Source organism: Lasiosphaeria miniovina, assembly GCF_030549165.1.
Source record: "Lasiosphaeria miniovina strain SMH2392-1A chromosome Unknown B0T26scaffold_3, whole genome shotgun sequence".
Classification (NCBI taxonomy): domain Eukaryota; kingdom Fungi; phylum Ascomycota; class Sordariomycetes; order Sordariales; family Lasiosphaeriaceae; genus Lasiosphaeria; species Lasiosphaeria miniovina.
The window spans coordinates 4,589,822-4,610,393 of record NW_026848222.1 but is presented as its reverse complement, the minus strand read 5'-3'; the positions used below and the strand labels follow the sequence as shown (position 1 = coordinate 4,610,393).

General features: G+C 54.5%; 6 protein-coding genes across 6 annotated transcripts; 2 read left to right on the top strand and 4 right to left on the bottom strand.

The window, feature by feature from the left end:
- Positions 1-697: 697 nt before the first annotated feature.
- Positions 698-1,928, bottom strand: B0T26DRAFT_643091 (uncharacterized protein; the record flags this gene model as incomplete). The annotated part of the gene is made up of 3 exons (XM_060437505.1): positions 698-1,649; positions 1,715-1,783; positions 1,858-1,928. The coding sequence occupies 3 exons, from the start codon at positions 1,926-1,928 to the stop codon at positions 698-700; spliced, it is 1,092 nt and encodes a 363-aa protein (XP_060298882.1).
- Positions 1,929-6,933: 5,005 nt separating this feature from the next.
- On the bottom strand, positions 6,934-7,671 carry B0T26DRAFT_242775 (uncharacterized protein). Its single transcript, XM_060433952.1, has one exon. The coding sequence runs from the start codon at positions 7,570-7,572 to the stop codon at positions 7,105-7,107; it is 468 nt and encodes a 155-aa protein (XP_060298881.1). The 5' UTR covers positions 7,573-7,671; the 3' UTR covers positions 6,934-7,104.
- A 1,894-nt stretch (positions 7,672-9,565) lies between these two features.
- On the top strand, positions 9,566-11,402 carry B0T26DRAFT_740027 (uncharacterized protein; the record flags this gene model as incomplete). Its single annotated transcript, XM_060443799.1, has 3 exons — positions 9,566-10,380; positions 10,453-10,710; positions 10,778-11,402. The coding sequence occupies 3 exons, from the start codon at positions 9,566-9,568 to the stop codon at positions 11,400-11,402; spliced, it is 1,698 nt and encodes a 565-aa protein (XP_060298880.1).
- A 738-nt stretch (positions 11,403-12,140) lies between these two features.
- On the top strand, positions 12,141-13,430 carry B0T26DRAFT_704767 (uncharacterized protein). Its single transcript, XM_060441722.1, has one exon. The coding sequence runs from the start codon at positions 13,001-13,003 to the stop codon at positions 13,256-13,258; it is 258 nt and encodes an 85-aa protein (XP_060298879.1). The 5' UTR covers positions 12,141-13,000; the 3' UTR covers positions 13,259-13,430.
- A 2,974-nt stretch (positions 13,431-16,404) lies between these two features.
- Positions 16,405-18,070, bottom strand: B0T26DRAFT_242683 (uncharacterized protein). The gene is made up of 3 exons (XM_060433951.1): positions 17,785-18,070; positions 17,042-17,722; positions 16,405-16,900 (listed from the first exon to the last, which is right to left on the bottom strand). The coding sequence occupies exons 2-3, from the start codon at positions 17,641-17,643 to the stop codon at positions 16,762-16,764; spliced, it is 741 nt and encodes a 246-aa protein (XP_060298877.1). The 5' UTR covers positions 17,644-17,722; positions 17,785-18,070; the 3' UTR covers positions 16,405-16,761.
- Positions 16,491-16,766, bottom strand: B0T26DRAFT_640693 (uncharacterized protein; the record flags this gene model as incomplete). Its single annotated transcript, XM_060437254.1, has 1 exon — positions 16,491-16,766. A coding segment is annotated over one exon (276 nt), but the record flags the coding sequence as incomplete, so codon positions are not given.
- Positions 18,071-20,572: the final 2,502 nt, after the last annotated feature.

Here is a 20,572-nt window from a genome sequence, read left to right as displayed (position 1 = left end):
AGGTACGAGAGAATTCGCATAAAAAACAGCTGTAAGCCAACCAACTAACCAACCGGTATAAAAAAAGGCAAATGTCCCTCCGTGTTAATTATACCAAAATACCTGGAACAAACAAGCACGAGCACAAGCACAAGCCCACCACCTCCCAGTAATAAAATCACCCGTCCAGCCTCCAACCTATGGCGTTGCGTTCCAAAGCCGTTCGTTGCAGCCTGTCCTGTCTCGTACTCAAAAAAACATGGAAACTCCAGGAACAAAAAAAAACCCCCCTCTCAAAGGAAAGGGAAAGCGCAAGGCTAAACAAGTCGTACAAAATCTGGCAGTTTAGATGAGAAAGGCCATGATCTCCAATATCCTTGGGCATGGCGAGCCCAGTGTCGTCTCGTCTCGTCTCACTTGGGGTATATGTGCTGATACTGTCTTTGGTGTGGGGGAGATTGGCGACAAGTCTATCGTGAGTTGGCTCCTCGACAAAAAGAAAACGCAACAGCACCGAATCTTGTCCAAAGACGGACGCAAGGGTAAATGTCGTCAAACCGAGAAGAGCTCCAAAGAGGGACGGGGGTAAAACGTATAGGGGGTGTTTGGAACACCCCGGAAATCTGATCAAAGCAGAAGAGAAAGATGTCAACGGAACCCAACCTTGACGGAGAGGAACCATTCTTCAACAAAAGAGATTCTAGTCTCTTCTTCTTTCTCAGCGGAACCGGGCCGCAGTGACGGCAGATCTCTCTTGGATCTGTTGCTCCGTCGAAACGTATAGTCTGTCCAAATAATCCATGGCTTGGGCATCCTTGAGGATCTTGGCAACCTGGATGCCAGCCGAAATGAGCTGCAAAATGTTCCGGTCGTCCTTGAGGGGGCGGGACTGGTGCTTGGCAGCATGCCGCATCTCCAACGAGTTCTCCAGGATCGTGACAAGCTGCTTGATCTGGCCGTTGTACAACACCCTGGCGGGGATCCTGCGCTTGGTGGCAAGGCGCTTGAGCAAATACACCCACTCGGTCCATTCACGGTCCTGGGGGCGTTCGACGGGGCGCATGTCCTGCGTCAGCGGGATCGGGAAGCTATACTTGGCTACAAAGTCAAAGGCGCACTGCGACAGGCGGTCATTGACTTGGCTCAGGACACTATCCTGCTCCTGGACCAAAAGGTTGGTTGGTAGGTGCGGCAAGTCCCGCTCCTGCATGGCAATGTATTCCGGCGGAGGCCGCTTCAGAAACTGGTGCGGACCGTCGAACTCATCGCGGTTGGACGGCCGCCGCTGCTGGGAGCGCGCCTTCCCGTCCGTCCTCCTGTTATTGCCATGGCTGTTACCTGAGGGCGTCGCTCCGGCCCCGTTGTCTAGCGAGTAATCGGAGAGGCTCGGCGAAATCATGAAATCGTCGACCGAGTCCGAGGGAGAGTACCTCCCTTGGTGGTCCCAGCCCTGCGAGCTCACGCTGTCCATGCTGAACGGGCCCTGACCGGGTTCCGGACCGGGACTGGTATATGCCGTGCCCATGGTCAGTCGCGGGTTGTAGGCCGCCGCCGACGGGGGAAAGGCGGCCTCGGCTCCGGCTCGTCCAAACTGGCCATTTCCGTTGCTCCCCATGGATATCGTGGCAGGTAGGTTATGCGAAGAATTGTTTCCGGATTTGTACGCCACGCTTGATTGACGACTGAGGTTATTTTGTTGTCCTCGAGGAAGGGTCTTAGCTGGCTGCCATCTTACCTTTGTGGCCGATAGGGGTTGCTGCCCGTCTCGAAGACGCCATTCTGGTACGTGTCATTGTAGATTGGACTTTTTGGGGGGAAACTAGTTAGCTGAAGAAACGGTCTCGGCCTGGCGGACACGGTTCGGGATTTTGTTCGCACCTGCGCGAAGAGAGCCATGGGTCGTTTGACACGAGGGCAGAAGTGCGGTAGGCAAAGTCTGGCTGTGTCATATTTCCTGGTCCGGGCCGGCTAGAGAATTTTAAAGGCTGGATTCTCGAAGAGCTCCCTCTCACTGGATTTTTGGCGCAGTGAAAATCACAGAACACAAAACGGGGAAAGGCAACACCTCCAAAAGGAGAGCCAGGGTGCCAGGTCAGTCCCAACGGTAGTGGGAAGGGGGAGAAAAGTCTGCAGCTGGGACTTCCTGGGATACAGGCCACCCAGACCCTTCGACTCCAAGGGGATCCACGCGGCGGCGATGGCCTCACTGGGATGTGTCTTTGGGGGATTGCCAGGTGTGTGTATGGCCCACCAGCAGCGGATTTGACAGTTCGATGGGCGCGTGCAAAGTGGGTTTCCTGCCTTGAACTGATCTTTTGGCTGGAGTGTACTTGTTCAAACCTGGCCGCTTTTTTCTCTTCTCTTCTGGGGTTGAAGTGTCCGTGATCAAATGAGTGCCGAGCGAGAGCTTAAAGACTAGAACAGACCAGACCAGACCAGACACGCGAAGGAGACCATATATGCCCTTTTCACGACGTTGAGTGGCAAAGTTGGCGATGTTGCAAAAGTAGGCAGCCGGCCAGGCAAGGCAAGCAATGAAGGCAAGGCAGGACAAGACAAGACCAAACCAGACCACACAGGGCAGCAGTGCGTGTGCAAGTTAAACACGCAACGTACATCAGAGTCGGTCCGCCTCAAACCAGGAGCTTGGGGGTGAGGCGTCTGGCCTCAGCAAGAACCCGCATACAGAGGCGGATTCGTGACCTCCGACAGACAGGGGATTGTCAAATGCCAACAAGTCGGGCGTCGACGGCGAGTTAACCGGGAGCTTGGTGCTCAGGCAGCGGGCGGCGCACAGCAACGCTGATCGCCCACGCGAGGCGGATGACTTGGAACGGGAAAATCGATGCACGGCCATCCAATGGCCAGCGCCAACGTACTTGGTGAGTAGTGCGGCCCTGAATCCCGTCTTCTGCCGCGTGCCCTTGATCCAGCGCGCACATTTTCGTCGGCAGAAGATGTGCTGGCCACGACGGCCGAGGCAACGCGGCGAGGCGTCGTTGGGCACAAGTGGAATTGCGAGGACGTAGTGGTAGTGCACATACATACATACTGTGCTTGCTGTGCCGTAGATTGTGGGCGACGACGGGCCATGATGTGCCGGCTGCCCAATCGCCCGGCGCCCGCAGAGCCGCGATTGGTGCAGGGAGCGTGCCTGTTTCTCGGCAGCAGTGGGCATGGTCCGCATGGAGGAGCTGGAAGGTTGGGCAGGAATACCTGCAGTACCTGCTGCTTCGTTGGCGAGGCCCAATTCCTATGATGAGCCCATGCATTGCCCGCACCAATGCCCAATGCACCCCCCAGCCCACTCGAGCCCGTCCGTTTTGGCTCTCTTTGGTGCCTTCTCTCTTCTTTGGTCTCGCTCGACCTGCCAGTGCCTCTTTGGGGTTTCAACTACCGTCCCCCTTCTGTCTTTTAAAAGCGCTGCGAGGGCCGGATCCGTAGCCGGCCGACTTGGCTGAAGATTTTGACCTCTTCAACACCGACGGCTTGGCCGACTGTGCGGTGCCGAAGACGGTGCCATCCTCGATTTCGATATGAGAGTAATAATCAAGACTTGCATCGCCCAAGATTCTTTTCCGCGTGCTCTTTCAAAAGTAACCGCCCGCCGCTATGGATTGGAAAGTTCTCCTCCAGTGTCTGTCTGGCTGCTTGCACAGCCGGCTGCAATTCCGCAGCGCCGCTCGTGTCGTTCCGCAACCCGAACCTGGAAGCTGCCTGCCACCCACCTATTTCATTCCGCCTGGTTTTAGGTACCTGTCGACTTGCGAACCCCCAAAACAACCAGTGCTGCAAGCAAATTCTTGGGGCTTGCTCGAGCCTTGTCCACCCGGGGAAGGGAGACGTCATCGTTCACGGGCCTGACTAAGGAGTTAGACCCGTCGCGGCCGACAAGCGAGAGCTTCGCTCGCGACTGAACACCGCACTTCACCGTTCCAGCTTCTGTTGCACCTCATCGGGGGTTTCGGTCTCACGGGGTTTCTTTTCATGTCATGTCAAACACCCGGCCAGTTTCCCCTAAGGACTTATCCGGAACCCTCGCCTCCAACTTTCATGAACTGCGTGGGCATATTCTCCGTGGTAAGGTGAGTATAAACGCCGAAGACATTTACCCGGCTGGAGCAACAAAGTGCGAACGATGGCAAGGCCCCCCCAGCCTTATTCGCGCCCCGGACATATGGCCGCCTAGGGATCGTTCAAGGAGAGATTTGACGCCGATATACCAGGATAGCTCTCACCCGGACATGTTCCTAGCTTTGATGAAACCCAAGGTATGTACAAGTACCTACTCCAGGCTTCAGCTCCTCGGATCTCCGGATGCTCTTGGACCATACTTTCTCTCTTTGACGCTGGTTGGCTGCCTGGATTCTAACCCCAGGGCTGTATTTCTCAGCCAAACTGGTCCTGTGAAGCTCCTACAGCCCTGCAAGAAACAATGGAGTCCGTGGAATGGCGCTGCCCTGTATTGGCAACCGTCGGTCTAGTCTCTTCCCGATGGGTTCATGTCGCCATACCAGATGATCGACTAACGAGGAGGCTACTCCCCTCGACCAATGGGTCGGCGTCCGCCCCAACATACACGGGACCCAAAGCACATTTGTCTGTTTTCGGAATCTGGAAGTACAAATTAGACTTCCCACATACTTCTAATGCAACGTTCTCTTCCGAAAGGAGAATGTGGCTGCTAGAGCTGGCCGATTCGGGAACATGGCTGAGAATCCATGAAGCAACCCAAGCATCAACCTTTGCACAAGCTACAAGGTCTGCGAGGCATCGAGGATGACGAGGCTGTTGTCAACGGGCCCGTCCCTTCTATTGTTGGAGGCTTTCCACGAGACCATACCCAGCCTCGCCAGAGCGAAATTCGAGGTGGCAGCGGGGGAACCATGGAGGCCCTACTGGACCAATATGGCCAAGCCTCGGCTGACCCTGGATACGAGGTCGAAATCTCTTCGGCGAGCTAGGTCCAACCCATTTGCTATACGCCATTGGAAAACGGTCATTGCTGACAACTTGGAAATTCACAGAAAGATGCTGGAAGTGGAGTTGCCACTGTTCCAGCTCCTTTTTGTCTCTGATGAGCATGGTTCAGGCGGCGAGTGCGTATTGTGGGGCTGGCTGGCCTCTGCCGAGATATCGGAGCCAGACTTGTCGGTCAGGGCAGACGAATGCAGACAATCACGTCTGCCTTCGTCGTTATGATCACACAGAGGAAGCCGGCATCTCACCTCTCAAACCACCGCAATAGATTCCACGTTTACCTGGAAGGTCCGTCAGAAGTCTGCCAAGCCTTGTCTCGGAGCAATTGAAGATCCGCCAGACTGCCAAATACTGGGCATGATGCCGAAGAGATGCCGGTGGTAAAATGTCTGAGAACCAAGAACATTCTCGGCATCGGCTCAGGAAACGGTTTCGCAAGCCCTTACCTCGATTTGTTGGAGCTGAGAATCGAGCAACAGATCCAGGGCAGGGCGCACTCTTTCATCCTGCAGTGACCAAAGAACCAGGCCAACCGCTTTCGTCAGACTCGAGGCATTGCCATCATCGACACCGGCACTTGTCCGCCAGTATTGCTTCTGAAGATGAATCAAACAAGACAAGTCGTCACCGGTCAACAGCGAGTGCCTTGTACAACCAGTGAGACTTTTCACAAGGGGCAGCGGATAAGTGAAAAGGGGCATCTTGGATGTATCGACTGCCATCTCTGACGAGCTAACCTTGGTGTGCCGGGCAATCCGTCCTTTTGAAGAAGGGTGGAACCTCGGACAGAACCTAGTCGACGCGTTGCGCCTCGAGATATTGCGGCAACGGCGGATGAAGCCAAAGACGGCGACAACCTTTGCCATGCACGCAACCACACTCGGTCGTCAATTTCGCCCCGAAACCCTTCGTCTGAGTAAATGAGGCCCAAACAGTCTGATCGAGCAAGTTCTCTGTTGCAGAAGACAGACGATTATGCGAGCACCAGCAATGAGGAGATGCCACACAAGCCGTTGCTTTCGGCATTTCTAAGCCATCATATCTCTTGTGCCGCATTGACTCATCGAGCCGCCGATAGAACCCAGCCCTTTGCGAGCAAGAAGAGTGAGGCGGCTGCATCTCAAGCGCAGATTCAGCCAAGGGAGCATCGTGTGTTTCCAGACATGGTGAGTTGTCGTGGAGTCCATGGATCTTAGCTAGCCGAGTGGCTATTCGAGGCTGCAACGACTGGTCGCCAGCACAAGGCACAGAAACCCTTCTCGCCCCAGTCGCCTCCATGAACGGCTCGGACCATCTTGGCTCTCGCCAATTTTCGCCAAAGGCAACGTTGATATTTCTCTCCACTGGCACACACAGGCAGAGAGCCGGGCAGCCCCAGAAACGATTCAGCTGCTCTCATCTCATGTCTGCATGCCAATTCAGCAAGGCAAAACACGAGCGGCCTTGTCTCACGACTGGCCCATCATGGCCATGTCCATCCACCCAGCGAGAACTCGCGAGCTACGTGCTCTGTACGGGGCCAGCCAGCGGCGCTTTGTCCGCATTGGCTGGAGCGGCAGCTTCTCATGCATGGTCCCAGACCCGCTTGCTGGACAGCGGTTGGACGGCGGAGGTGAGACAGTCGATGGTCGCTGTTGGACCCAAGGATCTGCTCGCCCACTTTCCTTTGCTCACACGAAGGGAGGGAAGGCAATGGAAGCAGTATTGCGGCCACTGCACTGTGACACGGCATGCTGGCTGGGCGCCGGCACGGGCTTTCTCTCTCTCAAAGAGAGGCGGAGGCGATGCTCGCATCGTGATTTGATGTGATGGAAAAGACAATCGTCCATGAGAGTGAGAAGGGTGGGTTCGACTTGGACGGGTCTGCCGCGTAGGCCGCTCGCTGCGTGAATGAGTTGCTGCGGAAGGCTCGCTCCATGGAGAGACTGAGAAGGCGGCGCCGCGCTAGACTGGCTGCAGGAGCCGTCCTTTGTTGCGGCGCCATCGACGCATTTCCATTTGGCTATTTCGCGCAACACCCGGCGAATAACCTCATGCACTTGTTGATGTGAGCAGGCTGGAAAGTGGGCTGGGCCATCTGCAATGATGAGTTGGCAAGCCGTCTGCTGCAGCCTATCCCCTGCAAATGTTGCGGGCTAGCGGTCGTCACCACGCATGATAGGCTGGCAGCTCCCCCTCAGGCCCCGCCAGACCCTCCTCTTCCGTCCGCCTCCCCAAAAAGAAGCCGGAAAGCTCGCGGACAGAGAGCGGTGTGCGACCAACCCATGCAACATGTGGCCTATGGCAGACGAGGTGGGTGCTGCCAGCACAGCTCGTCGACGAATGTGACAGGTCGTCAACCACGCAGGCCGAGCATTCAGCGTGGCAGCCGTCGACACGGATTGGTGAAGGGGCAGCAGTGAGGGCAGCGAGCACCAGCAAGCAAGGCGGAGCGACCAGAGCAGCGGCGGGTGAAGCGGGACCAGGACGAAAGTCAAGCGCCAGCGACAGAATGAAGCGGGGTCTGCATATCGCGATGGACGACGACATGGGACAGTATGGGACATGGGACGGTATGGGACATGGGCATGCATGGGATGCGATGGGGGGGAAAGGGGGACGACATGGCGGCATGCTAATTGGCAACGAGCATTAGAAGAGGGAAGAGACGAGTCGTCCGAGTCGTCCTCCTACATTAAGACCCGATCGCCCCTCCTCTGCCCAACTGTTGCTTTCTCCTCTCGAAAGTTTCTGAGCCCAACGACCTGACCCGCCAATCTTCGTGCCCAACAACGCGACACAGCCATTTAGGCCCCTCTCCGGATTTTGATTCTGCTCTGTTGCTCCTGCCACCCCTCTCACCCCTCACGCCTTCTCAGTTCCACGGCCTCTTATACCGCTCCCACGCCCGCGGCCTCTCTGTTGCTAGCTCCTTTCCAGGCTCCTCGCACCAGGTTGATCCATCCCTCGTCAGGACCTGATAATCGTCATCCCACTCCCAAGGACTGCCCCTGTCTCTTCTCTCTGTTCTACGCCAACCTCGTGCACCCACGACATCCATATCTCTTCCGCAGCCCAAGGATCTCTTCTTTTTGCCACAAGGATTTCTGCCCGCCCGGACTGAGCACTGCCCGCTCTTGAATTGCCATCCAGGAATGAGTGCCATTGTTCTTTCCCGGACTGAAACTATGCCTGGCTTCAATACCCAAATTGAGCTGGACGAGGTTCACACCCCCTCGAGGTATATTGCGCTTGCTTTCATAATCTTTTGTTTTTCCTTCTGGGAGGCCCATTGTGCTTTTAGTCATGTTGCGAATCAAGTCGTGTGTCGCGTTTCCTACTTATGTTCTCTGCTCTATCGGCTCGCCAATAATGCTTCAGTGAGGCTGGCTACGGCACTTGCAATGAACAAGAACCCGAGGAGAAAAACCTGCAGCCCAAGGACATACGCGGACCGTTTTCTGTGGCCTTTCTCTCTCTCAAATGGACTACCCACCTGGGCAGAGGACCTCAAAGCCGGGGTGGGGCGTCCGCCCCGGACTCCCGCACTCAGCCGACCCTCTGCGGTCAATGGAACCTCTTCAGCTAGCGTCCGCTTCTGAACGGGTGTTCTAAAAAGAAATTTGTTTCAAATAGCTCTCTGAGCTGATTCGGTAAGTATCGCCCGTTCATCGAGCATCGCCGGAAAAGGATCGCCTCTTGCAGATTGCCAGCCACTGGAGAAAAATACTATCTGGAAGCCGCCGGTTTCGTTTTTCTTGTCCCTATGAACCAGCCAGAAGGACCTCACGCCTGGACTATACAGGACAACTCCTGGACAGCCTACTGTTTCTCCACTCGGACAATTTGACTTTCTCAGGTCCAGAATGTGTTCTCCAGTTCCTTTCTTCTCCGGGACGCTGAAGGTGTTCGAAGACCGCGAGATAGCAACCCAGTGGTCAGAATCTCTACAGGTGTTTACCAGCCTGGAGTGAACATATCGACTTGTCCAGTTCCTGTCCTGTTTCCTTGCTCACCAAGTGTGACCACGCCACCGCCACCCTCGCCTTCCTTGAGCGGAACACCAACCAACCACGACCCGACCTGGAGTGATTACTACCGCGGCCCTTCTGGCCTTTTCTGCGCCCTTTTTTTTTCTCGACCATATGGAGCCACTTTTCTCTTCTTACTCATTCAGAGTAAAAGTTCATCGACAACAGGGAATGGATCCAGGACAAATCTCAACATCAAAGTGGCCCTCAGAATGCTTCTCACTCGAGCCCGAGTCGAGGGTTCAAAAATGGATCCAATATGTGCCCTGTGATTCCCCTGGACGTCTTGCCGGATCTTGAAATGTGTTGTCTCCATGGATCCAGGATTGCCGCATTTTCCACGGGTTTACTCATCCAGAGCCGCTCAGTTTGGTTTGTAACAGTCCTTCCGAGATGTAAACCGCGAGAAACTAACACGCCGGTGCAGGAACAAAGTTGTGCCCATCTGAAACATTGCTTTTCTTTGCTCGTCGCCTTTCTTTTGTTCTTTTCTGCCCCGTCCTTTGTTTTTCTTCTCTTGTTGCTTGCCGGACAAGTGGTTGTTGGACTTGACACTAACCTATGACCCCAGCGACTACAGCTTTGCTCAGCCCAACATGCTTTCCTCCACTGCCTCTGGGATGTTTTCTTTTTGTCAAACAGGACCAGCGGACCTTGCCGGTTCGTCCTGGGACGCGACAGCTGAAGGACCACAGAACTTCCCAGAGTTTACAGACCATGGAGAATACTACACTGGAGATGCCGAGGATTATGTTCTTCCGTTTGGCCAGATCACTCCCAAGCCGGATCTCGCCGATGGCATGGATGACCTCCAGGCCAGATGGAACCCTGCAGCCGCAGCTGATGCAAAGGCTCCCAAGGCAGAGCCGATGCGCCGATTGACATCCCGGAGCTCGGCTGGAAGCCACAAACACAGGAGCACCAAGACATCGACACCAACATCAAAGAAGAGCCGGCCGAGAGTCCAATCGATTCTCTCGCAGACATCTACACAAATGTCTAAGCTTGATATGACAGGTAATGCTTCCGCCTATCAGGATGGATCCATTGCAAATGGCCGGATGATGGATGTGCACCAATACCTCGCCCAAGACTTGGACTCGCTCTCAGTGTCGCCGCATGTGGCTGGGCCCGCCTTCTACCCCGACATGATTTTCCCAGACGGTCTTCACTACCCTAGTGACCTGGGCGCTTCAGTGGCGCAACATGTGAACCCTCAGATCTTTGATGCCGGTCTGCCAGGCAGCTCTCCTCATTCTTGGGGCTCGCTGAGCCCCGTTGATTCCCGCATGTCTTCTCCGGGACTCGCCGACGGTGTGTCAGATGATGTGTGGTCCGCGGTTCCATCCGCATCCTCGCCCGCAGAGAGCCAGAACTCGAACTCGCCGCCCATGCCAGGACAATCCCCAAGGTATGTGGTTCCAAGGCGAGCTTGTTTTCCCCCTTTGCAACACTATCTCACACTCTCGCGCGATAGCACAAGGCTGAGCCGGAGATTTGATGCCCCTCATTTTGTTACCACCGATGATCTGCATGGAAACAGCATGCCCGCCATTGGAGAGGACACCTTCTCCCTTCCCCCAGCATTCAACTCTCGCCGTCTTAGCGGCGAAGGTGAGTCCGCAAGGGACCATTATCTTTACAAGACCGCGTATCCCCAGGCGGACGGCTTGTTCCATTGCCCATGGGAAGGCCAGCCGAGCTGCAACCACAAGCCCGAGAAGCTCAAGTGTAACTACGAGTGAGCAGCTCCGCCAAAGTAAATATCCGTTCGTTTTTTCAGTCAACTGACCCCCTTGGAACTTTAGCAAGTTCGTGGATTCTCATCTGAAGCCCTACCGGTGCAAGGTTGAGGGTTGCCAGAATGCCCGGTTCTCTTCTACTGCTTGCCTCCTTCGGCACGAGCGTGAGGCCCATGCTATGCACGGCCACGGAGAGAAGCCATACCTGTGCACCTATGAGGGGTGCGAACGGGCCGAGCCTGGCCACGGCTTCCCCCGGCAATGGAACCTCAGAGACCACATGAGGCGGGTCCACAACGACAACGGCACCGCTGCCCAGCCCTCTTCCCCCCCACCGTCGGGAGTCACCGCTTCCACCAGAGGCCGGAAGAGGAAGAACGAGGTCCAGGAGAAGAACGCCAGCCAAGAGAAGTCCAGTGCCCGGAAGTCGTCCAACAAGGCGGCCATTGATGCCAAGGCTTCCAAGGCGGCCGAGGTCGCACTGAACGCCGAAATTGATGAGTGGTATGAGCACCAAAAGGCCCTGCAGAGCCTGGTCCAGGGATACATCCAGCCGGATGACCCCCAGAGTCTTCAGTACATCAAGGACGCCCAGGACCACTTGACCGCCATGGGCAAGATCTCGCACGAGATTGTTGTCACCAACAAGGCCGACGTTCTCTCGGGACCTTACCGGTCATGGAAGAGCTGAGCATCTCGTAAGTTCACTACGAAGACACATGCGTGATAGTTTTGTTCATAGCTGACCTGGCTGCTTGGGTCTTCAGCGATGCTTCTGTCTCTTGGTTGTAGGTACAGAACCCACAACTTTTATTCTTCAGTCTCTGCAAGTGCGAGACTGCCCGGGCCAATTTGGACGCCATGGGATGACGCCGAGTTTTCAAGGGCTCTTGCGTAAATGTCGCGCCGAGCCAGAGCCGATTTACCGGATTGAGGATTGTGTGGATCACGAGCAATGACTTCAAGTCATTGCGCGGGACTCCAATTGAATGCCCTGGACAAACCCCAAAGATTTGGACCTGAGGATACCAATGGCTGATGTCTTTTTTGTCTTTTTTTTTTATATGTTTTGAACGGAAGGTGACTACAGGACTTTTCTTTCGGGCCAGGAATGATGGACCCGACGATTGGGGAAAAAGGATACTTTGGAAATCTTGTCATTTGTAGATATTTGACATGATCGGCATCATCATGTAACAAGACAAGAAGGATGGGATGGGATGGGATGGGATGGGAGTGGGGGTTTTATGACTGACGATATGACAGACGGCTGTATGTGATGATATGTGTGATTTTGGGTTATGTCGGAAGCAGGTAGAAACTTATGGCAACATTGGATATCGGATTTTGTTTTATTTAGCTATTTTTGGTCTAGCATATTTCTTTTTTGATTTAACGGGTACAAAGAGAGTAAAAGCAAATACTTAATACACGCCCCGCTGGCGACATAATCACATTCTTGAGGTCAAATGTCATGGTTCTGGATATTTTTTGGGGACTGGCAGTCATGTGTGATTTGGTTCTCCCTGTATGAAAAGCTCATTCATGATGAAGAGATGGACCTTCTGTTCTAGGCTCTAGACGGAAAGAAACCCTCAAAGTGGGCGTGACTGGTAGCCGCGTTGGTGGTGAACGCGAGTCCATCGTTTCTAATACTCCTCCGCCCACCTCTTTCCTTTGCCCTGGCGTTTAGCATATTAGTCCTAGGCGCGTGGATAGCTGTCTTGTACTATCTCTCACTGTAATACCCTTTGCTTGGCTGGTTCTTTCACAGGTTCATCCAACACTCTCCCTTCCCATCCATAGGTTGCTTTGTGAGAGTCTCACAACATGACTGTATTCTCCTGTTTTCCGCCTTCTTTCACTCGGTTACTTCCCCGGCGCCTCTATTGGGGTTTTCTTGCCGTATGCTAGGTGTGTGCATCTATGTTTAGTGTGTGATGGCTAGGTATGTTGAAGAGTCTGGCCAGACCGGGAGCAGGGAAAGACTGGGGAAGGACTCTGTAAGAGATAGAGGTGTAGTGTGCTTGTTTGCTTGCTTACTTACTGGGGTCAAGGGGAAAGTCACTGCCACCGCCGGGCGTGTCCGTGCTGGGACCGTCCGAGCCCGGAGTGGGGCTGAGCGGCTCGCTGCTCGTGTCTCGGAGAAGGGTGGTGCTTTGCATTGCTGCGTTCTTTCCTGACAAGCTTTGGGGTTCGTTGTGGCTGGCTTGCTTGTTCGCTGGAACTGGAAGAAGGCACGGTGTAGCTGCTGGTAGACTCTTGTGAACTGGAAGTGAGGTAGATGAGATGAAGGAGCTGGAACTTGCTGCCTCTTGTCTCGTGCTTGGAATGTGGTATGCTAGGTCTCTGGGTTTCGTCTATCCGAGGGTCGCTTTATATACATGTACATGTATGGCCATTCATGTATGGCTATTTGAAAAGGGACAAACAAAGCGACCAAAGTTGTCCAGATCGGTTAGGAGGATACATTGCTTGAGGCCCTGCAGAAGAGCTTCAAGTGCCCTCAAGCTGTTCAGTGGAAAACTGTGGAACGTGCAAGACTAGCTTATAGGAGAGCCATGTCAATCGCTGCGGTAACAGTGTTGACGGAAGGCGAGCATCCCGTTGAATCTCGGAACTTCAACGTGGCCCGATTTTACGTGGTTCCCGGAGCTAAAGAGGCTAGGTTTTGGTTCTATCTGGCCTGGTTTGCCCGACGCTAAGAGGAAAACAGGAGAGCGAACCCCGTACGCCGCAATGGTTCAGATTGTGTTGCCCAGAAGCCAGAATGCCAGACGGATATGTGTAGCGGCTGCTCATAGCCGTCTCCCCTCCACTTGTTAATAAACCTAACCAACCGACAGCCATGTTCAGCGCCATTCCGAACGCACACATGTAGGCCAAGAACAGAGGTAGAAACCCTGTGCGAGCAACCGTGGCGCTCCTTTTTCTCATCTCGGAAGGACAGCGGCATTTTATAGCAGCACCAACTACGGCGTCATGGCAAGTAAGCAAATGCCGTCTTATCCATCCTCCCGCACAGTCTTTTGCTGCAGGCAGGTCATGGGGGTGGCAGAAAGCACCGCGGCTCTGGTTAACGGTGAGACAATATTCTCAGGGGAGCACGGCATCGCAAAGCAGCAGGGTCAAGCTGTGACTGATCCATCGACCCGGACAACGGAGCGCTGCCACTGGCGGATTCATTGGCGTTGTGGCAGGTTGAGAAAGTGTTGTACGACATGAAACTGGTTCGCCGGTCCCCGGTTGGGATTTCAAGCCTGCTTCGAAAGGTGTCTGCGTCACCAACTTCATGTGCGAGTCTACTCTGTACGGGCACAGTCAGATAGCCAGCTACCTTTCCTAGGAAAGGTAGCTAAACAATATGACTGGGCACGTGGTGGCATCATCTGCCCCCTTTTCAGCTCTCTTCCGCAGCCTGGCAGGGCTGACGAGGGACCAAGAGCGCGGACAAGTCCTTCCTCACAGCAATAGTGCTTGGGAACATGACATGATCAAAAAAAAGAACTATCTGGGGTATGTTGCTCTAAACCCCCACCCCACGCACACCCTGTGTCGTATCAACAAGCACACAGACGGACGGAAAGAGCGGGCGACGCTTGAGTTTAGGCAACTAGCCAGATTCGTGTCAGCTTTGTGTAAACCTTTGTAGAATTGTTACCCCAGATTTCCCCTCTAACGAGCTGCGCGCGATCTGACTCCAAGTCGAGGCTAACAATCCGAGAGGACCAGCCAAGACGTCTGACAAGGCAGACAGGAAGATAGCTTGTGCGGATCGCGTTTTGGGAGCAAGGCTCATAGAAAAGGAGGAAAAAAGGAAACAAAAGAGTCCCATATACATAGGGACAAGAAGAAAAAAACACAGAAACAGCACACTAACAGGGAGGAGAAAGCGGGCTTGCCCGAGAGAACGTGTCTGGGGAAAATGCAGGGAATAGCCCCCTTTTTTTTCTCACCGGCTTCTTTACTTGCTTCCGCGGTGAGTCAGCGGGATCGTGTCTGACGGAGAACAGAGTCTCCTCTCTCCTCTACCCAGCCACTACAGCAGGTGATGAACTGGGACGGTGGGTTCCCAAGGGATGGAAGGCGCGCTTGTCTCTCCTGACTGAGGGGGACAACAAAGGCGGCCAAACCTGTTTACATCGGATACCCAAGGTAGCCTCCCTACTTTACACCAGCCACACGAACACACACACACAACTCTACAGACAGGCTTGGCAAGCACACGGGGAACAGATCCTGGTGCATCCCCGAGAAGAGAGCTACGACAGAAAACAAGAAGCACGCCAGAGAGAACCCGAGATCACTTCTAGCCAGATACTAGAGAAAATATCACAAAGATCGCGCGAGCAGGCTGAACAGAGAGTGGGGAAGGACAACCGGCTGGCCGGCTATGCATGCCGCGCACCGATCAAAGCCCGCCGTCGATCAGATTTGTCAGACGAGCCCTGGGCAGCGACACACACACACACGGATGCGAATGTTCACGGCGAGGACAAGAGGGTGGGGCGCCTGCGACAGAATCTAGTCCAGCTCCGCTAGGTAGCCAAGGCAAGGCAAGGTAAGGCAAGGTAAGGCAAGACAAGACAATGCAAAATAAGTAAAGTAGGTAGGCCCCTACCTACTTAGCTATATACCGGCCACCCAAGGAAGCCTCCAGTACCAACACCAACATCAGTATCAGTATCAGAAGCACAAGAAACCAGTCAGCCAACAAACCGACAAAACAGGCAAGCCGGATCTTGTTCGACCAGGTTGATAGGTCCCTCGGCAGGTATGCAGAGCTCCCTTCCCTAACAAACACTACCAGAGAGAGAAGCGAAGCAGACAACGTAGGACGAAAGCCCGAGGCTGGCCAGCGAGCAGGCAGAGCCGTGGCCCCAACCCCCTAGGAACTTCCGTGGCCCGCAACAAGGCATATCTCCGCCCCCTGAAACAAAGAGAGCGCGAGGGTGAGAAAAGGGGGGTTTTGCCTCAATGTGAGGAACCCTTCCCCCCGACCCATCAGCTGCACGTCGGTCTTCCTCCTCAGACTTCGCATCCGTGAAATGCAAACTCGGGCTCCATGTTCGCATTCCCAGGTAAGAGGTTACGCCTCCCGTGGTGAATTACATGCACTTTCATACCGAGTCTGTTTGTCAGCGCTCCCCCCTTTCACCAACACACAAGTCGCCTTTCAAGATCGCACCCACATAGTCCCTAACAAAGGCATTATCATCTTGGTTACCGTACATAGCGCTACGCTGCTTCGAGCTAGGGTCATTGCCCTCTGCCATCACAGTTACAGTAATAATAACAATGTATGTACATGTGCGCACAGCTTGGTTGATGGATAGACATATATACCATTCCCCCCGACCGATATTACCACGGCCTCTGGACGGAAAGACTACCACCACCAACCTGGTAAGAAACCCCAGGGCTAGAGCGCATAGGCTTGCCGTCACATGCTGCCATATAGATATGACCAAACGCCTGACAAAAAAATCGTTTATATCATGACCCCCCAACACGGAATGCAAGTTCGTGTCCTCCAGGATATCTAGGAGGGGGGGATAATACAAGAGCTGGAGTCCCTTCAATGACTTGAAGAAAGGATAGAAAATAAGCGTATTAAATGCTGCCGCTTGATTCGAAGATATGAAAAGGCAGAGGAGCCTATGGTCACCGGTGAGGGGGGCCGGGTAAGGGTAGGGGTGGATATGTTGGTTGTCTGGTAAGTGCGGCAGTGTAGCCTTTTTGCCCTCTCCAGAGCAAACCGGCCGGCCGTCTCTCTTGGTCAGCTCCCGCGCGTCGGAACAGAATCGCCAGTGTCGTCGATGGCGAAGTACCACAAGGGCGAGTTATTAGAGGTCGCAAGGCTGCTTTTGAGCCAACATGTGGTCTGGCCAACATTGGAAATGCCCCAACCCGCGCCAACGCATTCACTCTGGGTTGCACATAGGTTAATACAGTCGTCCATGCTCACGGTGATCGTATTAGACAGGTCTACCGATCCCTGATCTTCATTGTAGTCGTGGCCACACAGGAGCAGAAACTGGCGGCTGTTGTTATTTTGCGGCGTGTAGAGCGTCAAGTTGTCGAACGGGCAGTTGATGATCTGAGAGCCGCCGGTGACGGCTGAGGCCGTGGGCACAGGAAGTGTCCGCGTGCTTATGGGGGCCGTCGTGGTAACAGTAGTTGTGGACGCTGATTTTACCGGGGTTGGGACGCTAGTAACTGAATCAGTGTCACGTTATGGAGATCGGGCCTTTGATATACAATGAACCACAGCAAGACGATGGTAAGTGTGGCTGTCTGGTTGCTTGTCTGCGAAGGGGATCAACCGACCTTGTTGACGTGTCGCTGCTTTTGCGCGAAGTCGCAACACCCACACCAACACCGGCGGCAGCGCCAACAACCAAGAGGAATATCACGATGGCCAAAACGATCCAGAATGTCTGCCTCTTCAGACCGCATATCCTCTCACGTTGCGAAAAGGGCGCTCCGCCGCCGCCGCTACCGCCACCGCCTTTGGCACTGGGCGGCACCAAGGGTTGGTGGTCATAGGGGTTATTGAAGCCGTAAGGGGGGGCTATGGAGCTGTAAGAGGTGAGCGGCGTCCCATGCGGGCCGGTGCCCATGTGGCCGGGGCCGGGTTCGGTTTGACGGCTGTCCTGCCGATGGTGGCGCTGCTGGCCGTAGTCGTGGCCGGTGAGGTAGGGGTTATGTGGTTCTGGCAGGCCGCTCGTCTTCTCCCACGTCTTGGTCTGTGACAGGCCTTGCCTTGAGGTCACTACCTCGAGGTTGGAATGCTCGACCACCTCCATGCCGGGAACGCTGTGCTCTTGGAACTGCGGTCTCGTGGGCGCCAGCTCAATGCCCTGGCCAATGGCCACTTCCAAGCCCTGCGAATTTGCCATGACGTCGTCATTCCACCTTCTTGAGCCCATGGCGGAGACCGTCCGTCTATTGTCGTCTATTGCTACCGTGGCGCTGGCGCAGACGGGACGAGCACCATGTTTCGGGTTGCTATCAGATCAGACGGAGGAAGAAAACGAAAAAGACGAAAAGGAAGAAGTAGAAGAACGGACCAAACACTGTACAAAGCACAGAAATGGCGTCGGTGGGAAATGAAATAATGAGGGTGGGGTGTGTGAGGCGAGTACGGACGGATAGAGAGAGCGAAAGAAAAGAGAGACGAAAAGACGCCGCCAAGGTCAGCCGTCGAGCGGCACCATTGCGGCGACAATGGAACCAGGAGGCCAATTCGGCGTCAGCACCCATCGTTTTTAAGCTTAGCATGCGGCGAGGATCTCTCGCTACCCTTGATCAGGCAAGCCACCGGCACGTCAGTCCTGTGGGCAGGGCAGTATTCGTACACACAGATGACTAGCCGAGACACGGACCCAGGGGCGACTCCATGAAGGACAAGCTTCCATTGTCTCTCAGGGCCTAGAAAGCTTCTGTGGGCTGGTGTCCGTCCATGGTTGTTGACCCCCTCAGCCCGGTAGGGTAGCACTTGCTTTACAGGGCGGTCGATGGCGGTCGCCCCTGCCAGAAGCCTGAGTTGCTGCACGCGCCATCATTCTGCAAAAGCAGGTGCAGCCTAGCCAGCAACGGCTAGACTCCCGGACATTTTGTAGGAACCAAGAACCTGCTCTTTGACGATCTAAGAGGCGGGCCGCGACCCGAGCCAAGAGCCCCTGCCGGATGATCTCGAGTCTCGTAACGACAGAATGCCGGTTAGGCTCGTCGTGTTATCAGCAGCGTCGCTGCCAGGCTCATTTCCCACGTCGAATCTCGCCGGCCCGCAGTTCGCCGTCTTGCCCCGTCTTGGGTGAAGGGCTGTAAAAAAGGGGGTCTGCGTGAGTGCCAATCATCATTCGTGCCCATCCCATCCATCTGAGCTGAGGAGCGACGACACAAGTGCTGACCAAAGGCCACCCCGCTTGCTGTGTAAGCGAACCGCCTGTTGATTTTTAATGAGCTAACGTGCGCCAAGCCAATCTGCAGTGCATCCGCTGCGTATCTGCGGGGAACCCTCCTCAGTTGCGACTTCCAGGTGTGGCCTCGACGATTTCATATCCAGCCCCAGGCGGCCGAAACAGCAGTAATAATTGACTATCGGTAATTTATTTATCAAAGGGCGGGTGTTCACCTGTGACTCGTACACACACTTCCCTTAGCTCAGATACGGGGTGCCCGGCATGTTCCCAGGGACGGCCGCACCACCAACTATTCTAATTACATATTCCGTACTCCGCAAGTGCTGAAGCACTATGTAACGGTCGGTGGCGTCTGTTTCAGCAAGCAATCACGACACTTGAGCTTCGGCTTCGGATAGATAGCGGCACTACGCGAGATAGGCTCTAGAACGTACCAGCCATGGCTGGGTCGTCGGGGACAGCTCCGGGGTTTGGGGTCGTCAGCGGCACGGCTCAGAAACACGACCTCACCAAACAATCCTCCATGCAATCCATATTCCAAGCTTCCAAGGATAGTTGGTCGACGTGCATGCCTGCGTGTCCACGACAGAGACCGGCCGCCACGAGGAACACGATCTTGTCGCAGCTCGGGGCAGATAACCTCTACCCACCATTGGATGTCCTAAAGTCTGCTATGCACTTCATGAAGCACTTTACAGATTGTCTGTACCTGCATTCCACCCCCTATCGGGACGGGAGGTCAGACGAACGGGCCCTGACCCGCACTACGTTTCCCTGTTTGGGCCAGCCTACGTGAGCCACCACCCCTTCTGTGATTGGGGCCTTATTAGGGCTGAAGTTGCCATTCTGCGCCGTTGTGCCACCCCCATCCATCCCCGCCCACCTCACAGCACGTCGCCAATCCCAATCCCAATCCCAATCCCAAGATCCTCCGCACAAAAGCCCTTCTCGCTACCGTAGTTCCTGCAAAGCCTCGAACTAGGGCAAGGGTAGGGGTTGTTCACCTTGGGATTCCGAGCCTGTGGCATCACATCACTATCGGACGAGCGAAGAATACCACTCTGTATGCACACCGGGGACCTAACAATTGGACGTCGACGTCTCACTCTCAAATGAACCATCATACAAACCGTAAATACACCAAGGCGGTTCTCCAGCTTTCTCCCTCTCGATTGTTATTGCTAAATTCGGAAGGTTGCTACTGATCGTGATAGCCCGGCATACTAGCAATTCCAGCTCTCTCGTTGCCTTGTTTCGCCTTCTCTGCCCTTGCTTCAACACAATACGAAGTCGTTGGCGGTTGCGGGTTTTTGTCAGAAGACCAAGACAGGGTAAAAATTACTGAGTGGCAGTAGCAAACAAAGACGACAGCCCACCGTGCCGCTATCCCACATGGTGTTCGTAGATACAACCAATGCATGGAATGCAGAGAAGAAGAAGAAGCGGGGGGCTGTGGATTTTCTCCTTTCTTCCTGACGAATAGACTGGAAAAGCACAGAGCCCTTTCGGGTTTTTTAAATGAGCTCGTGGGGTTGTCGGTTAGTAAACAGCCACATATCGCCATGTGAATCATTTCGATATAAGCCTGGTGCGCTGGCCATGTGTCCATTCGACCCCTTTCGTCTCCATCCTGAGTTGGTCACTTTATTAACGTTCCAGAAGACCGGGAGGGAGCAGAGAAAACCCGCCGAAGGCCTTTCACAACGAGTTTTCGCCAACCAACAACCACCGAGTGGGTTTCTTGATAAATAATGAAAACCCTGCCCCCTTTCTTCTCCCCCACCCCCTAATTCCCTTGTCTCGGCACATCACCCGGAGACGCAGATAACCGGCCGGTTTTCTCACTTCCGAGCCGAAGAACCTAGACCTAAACACAGAGAGCAAGAAATCAAGCGACTACCTAACTTACGAAGCCAACAAAAGAGGGTTCAAC

Excerpts from the sequence above, each read along its gene's own strand:
- B0T26DRAFT_242775 (XM_060433952.1), bottom strand. The coding sequence starts at position 7,572 with ATGCCGCCATGTCGTCCCCCTTTCCCCCCCATCGCATCCCATGCATGC.
- B0T26DRAFT_704767 (XM_060441722.1), top strand. The coding sequence starts at position 13,001 with ATGAAGGAGCTGGAACTTGCTGCCTCTTGTCTCGTGCTTGGAATGTGG.
- B0T26DRAFT_242683 (XM_060433951.1), bottom strand. The coding sequence starts at position 17,643 with ATGGGCTCAAGAAGGTGGAATGACGACGTCATGGCAAATTCGCAGGGC. Across the intron at positions 16,901-17,041 it reads AGCAGCGACACGTCAACAAG|CGTCCACAACTACTGTTACC; the intron begins GTCGGTTGATCC and ends CGGTAAAATCAG.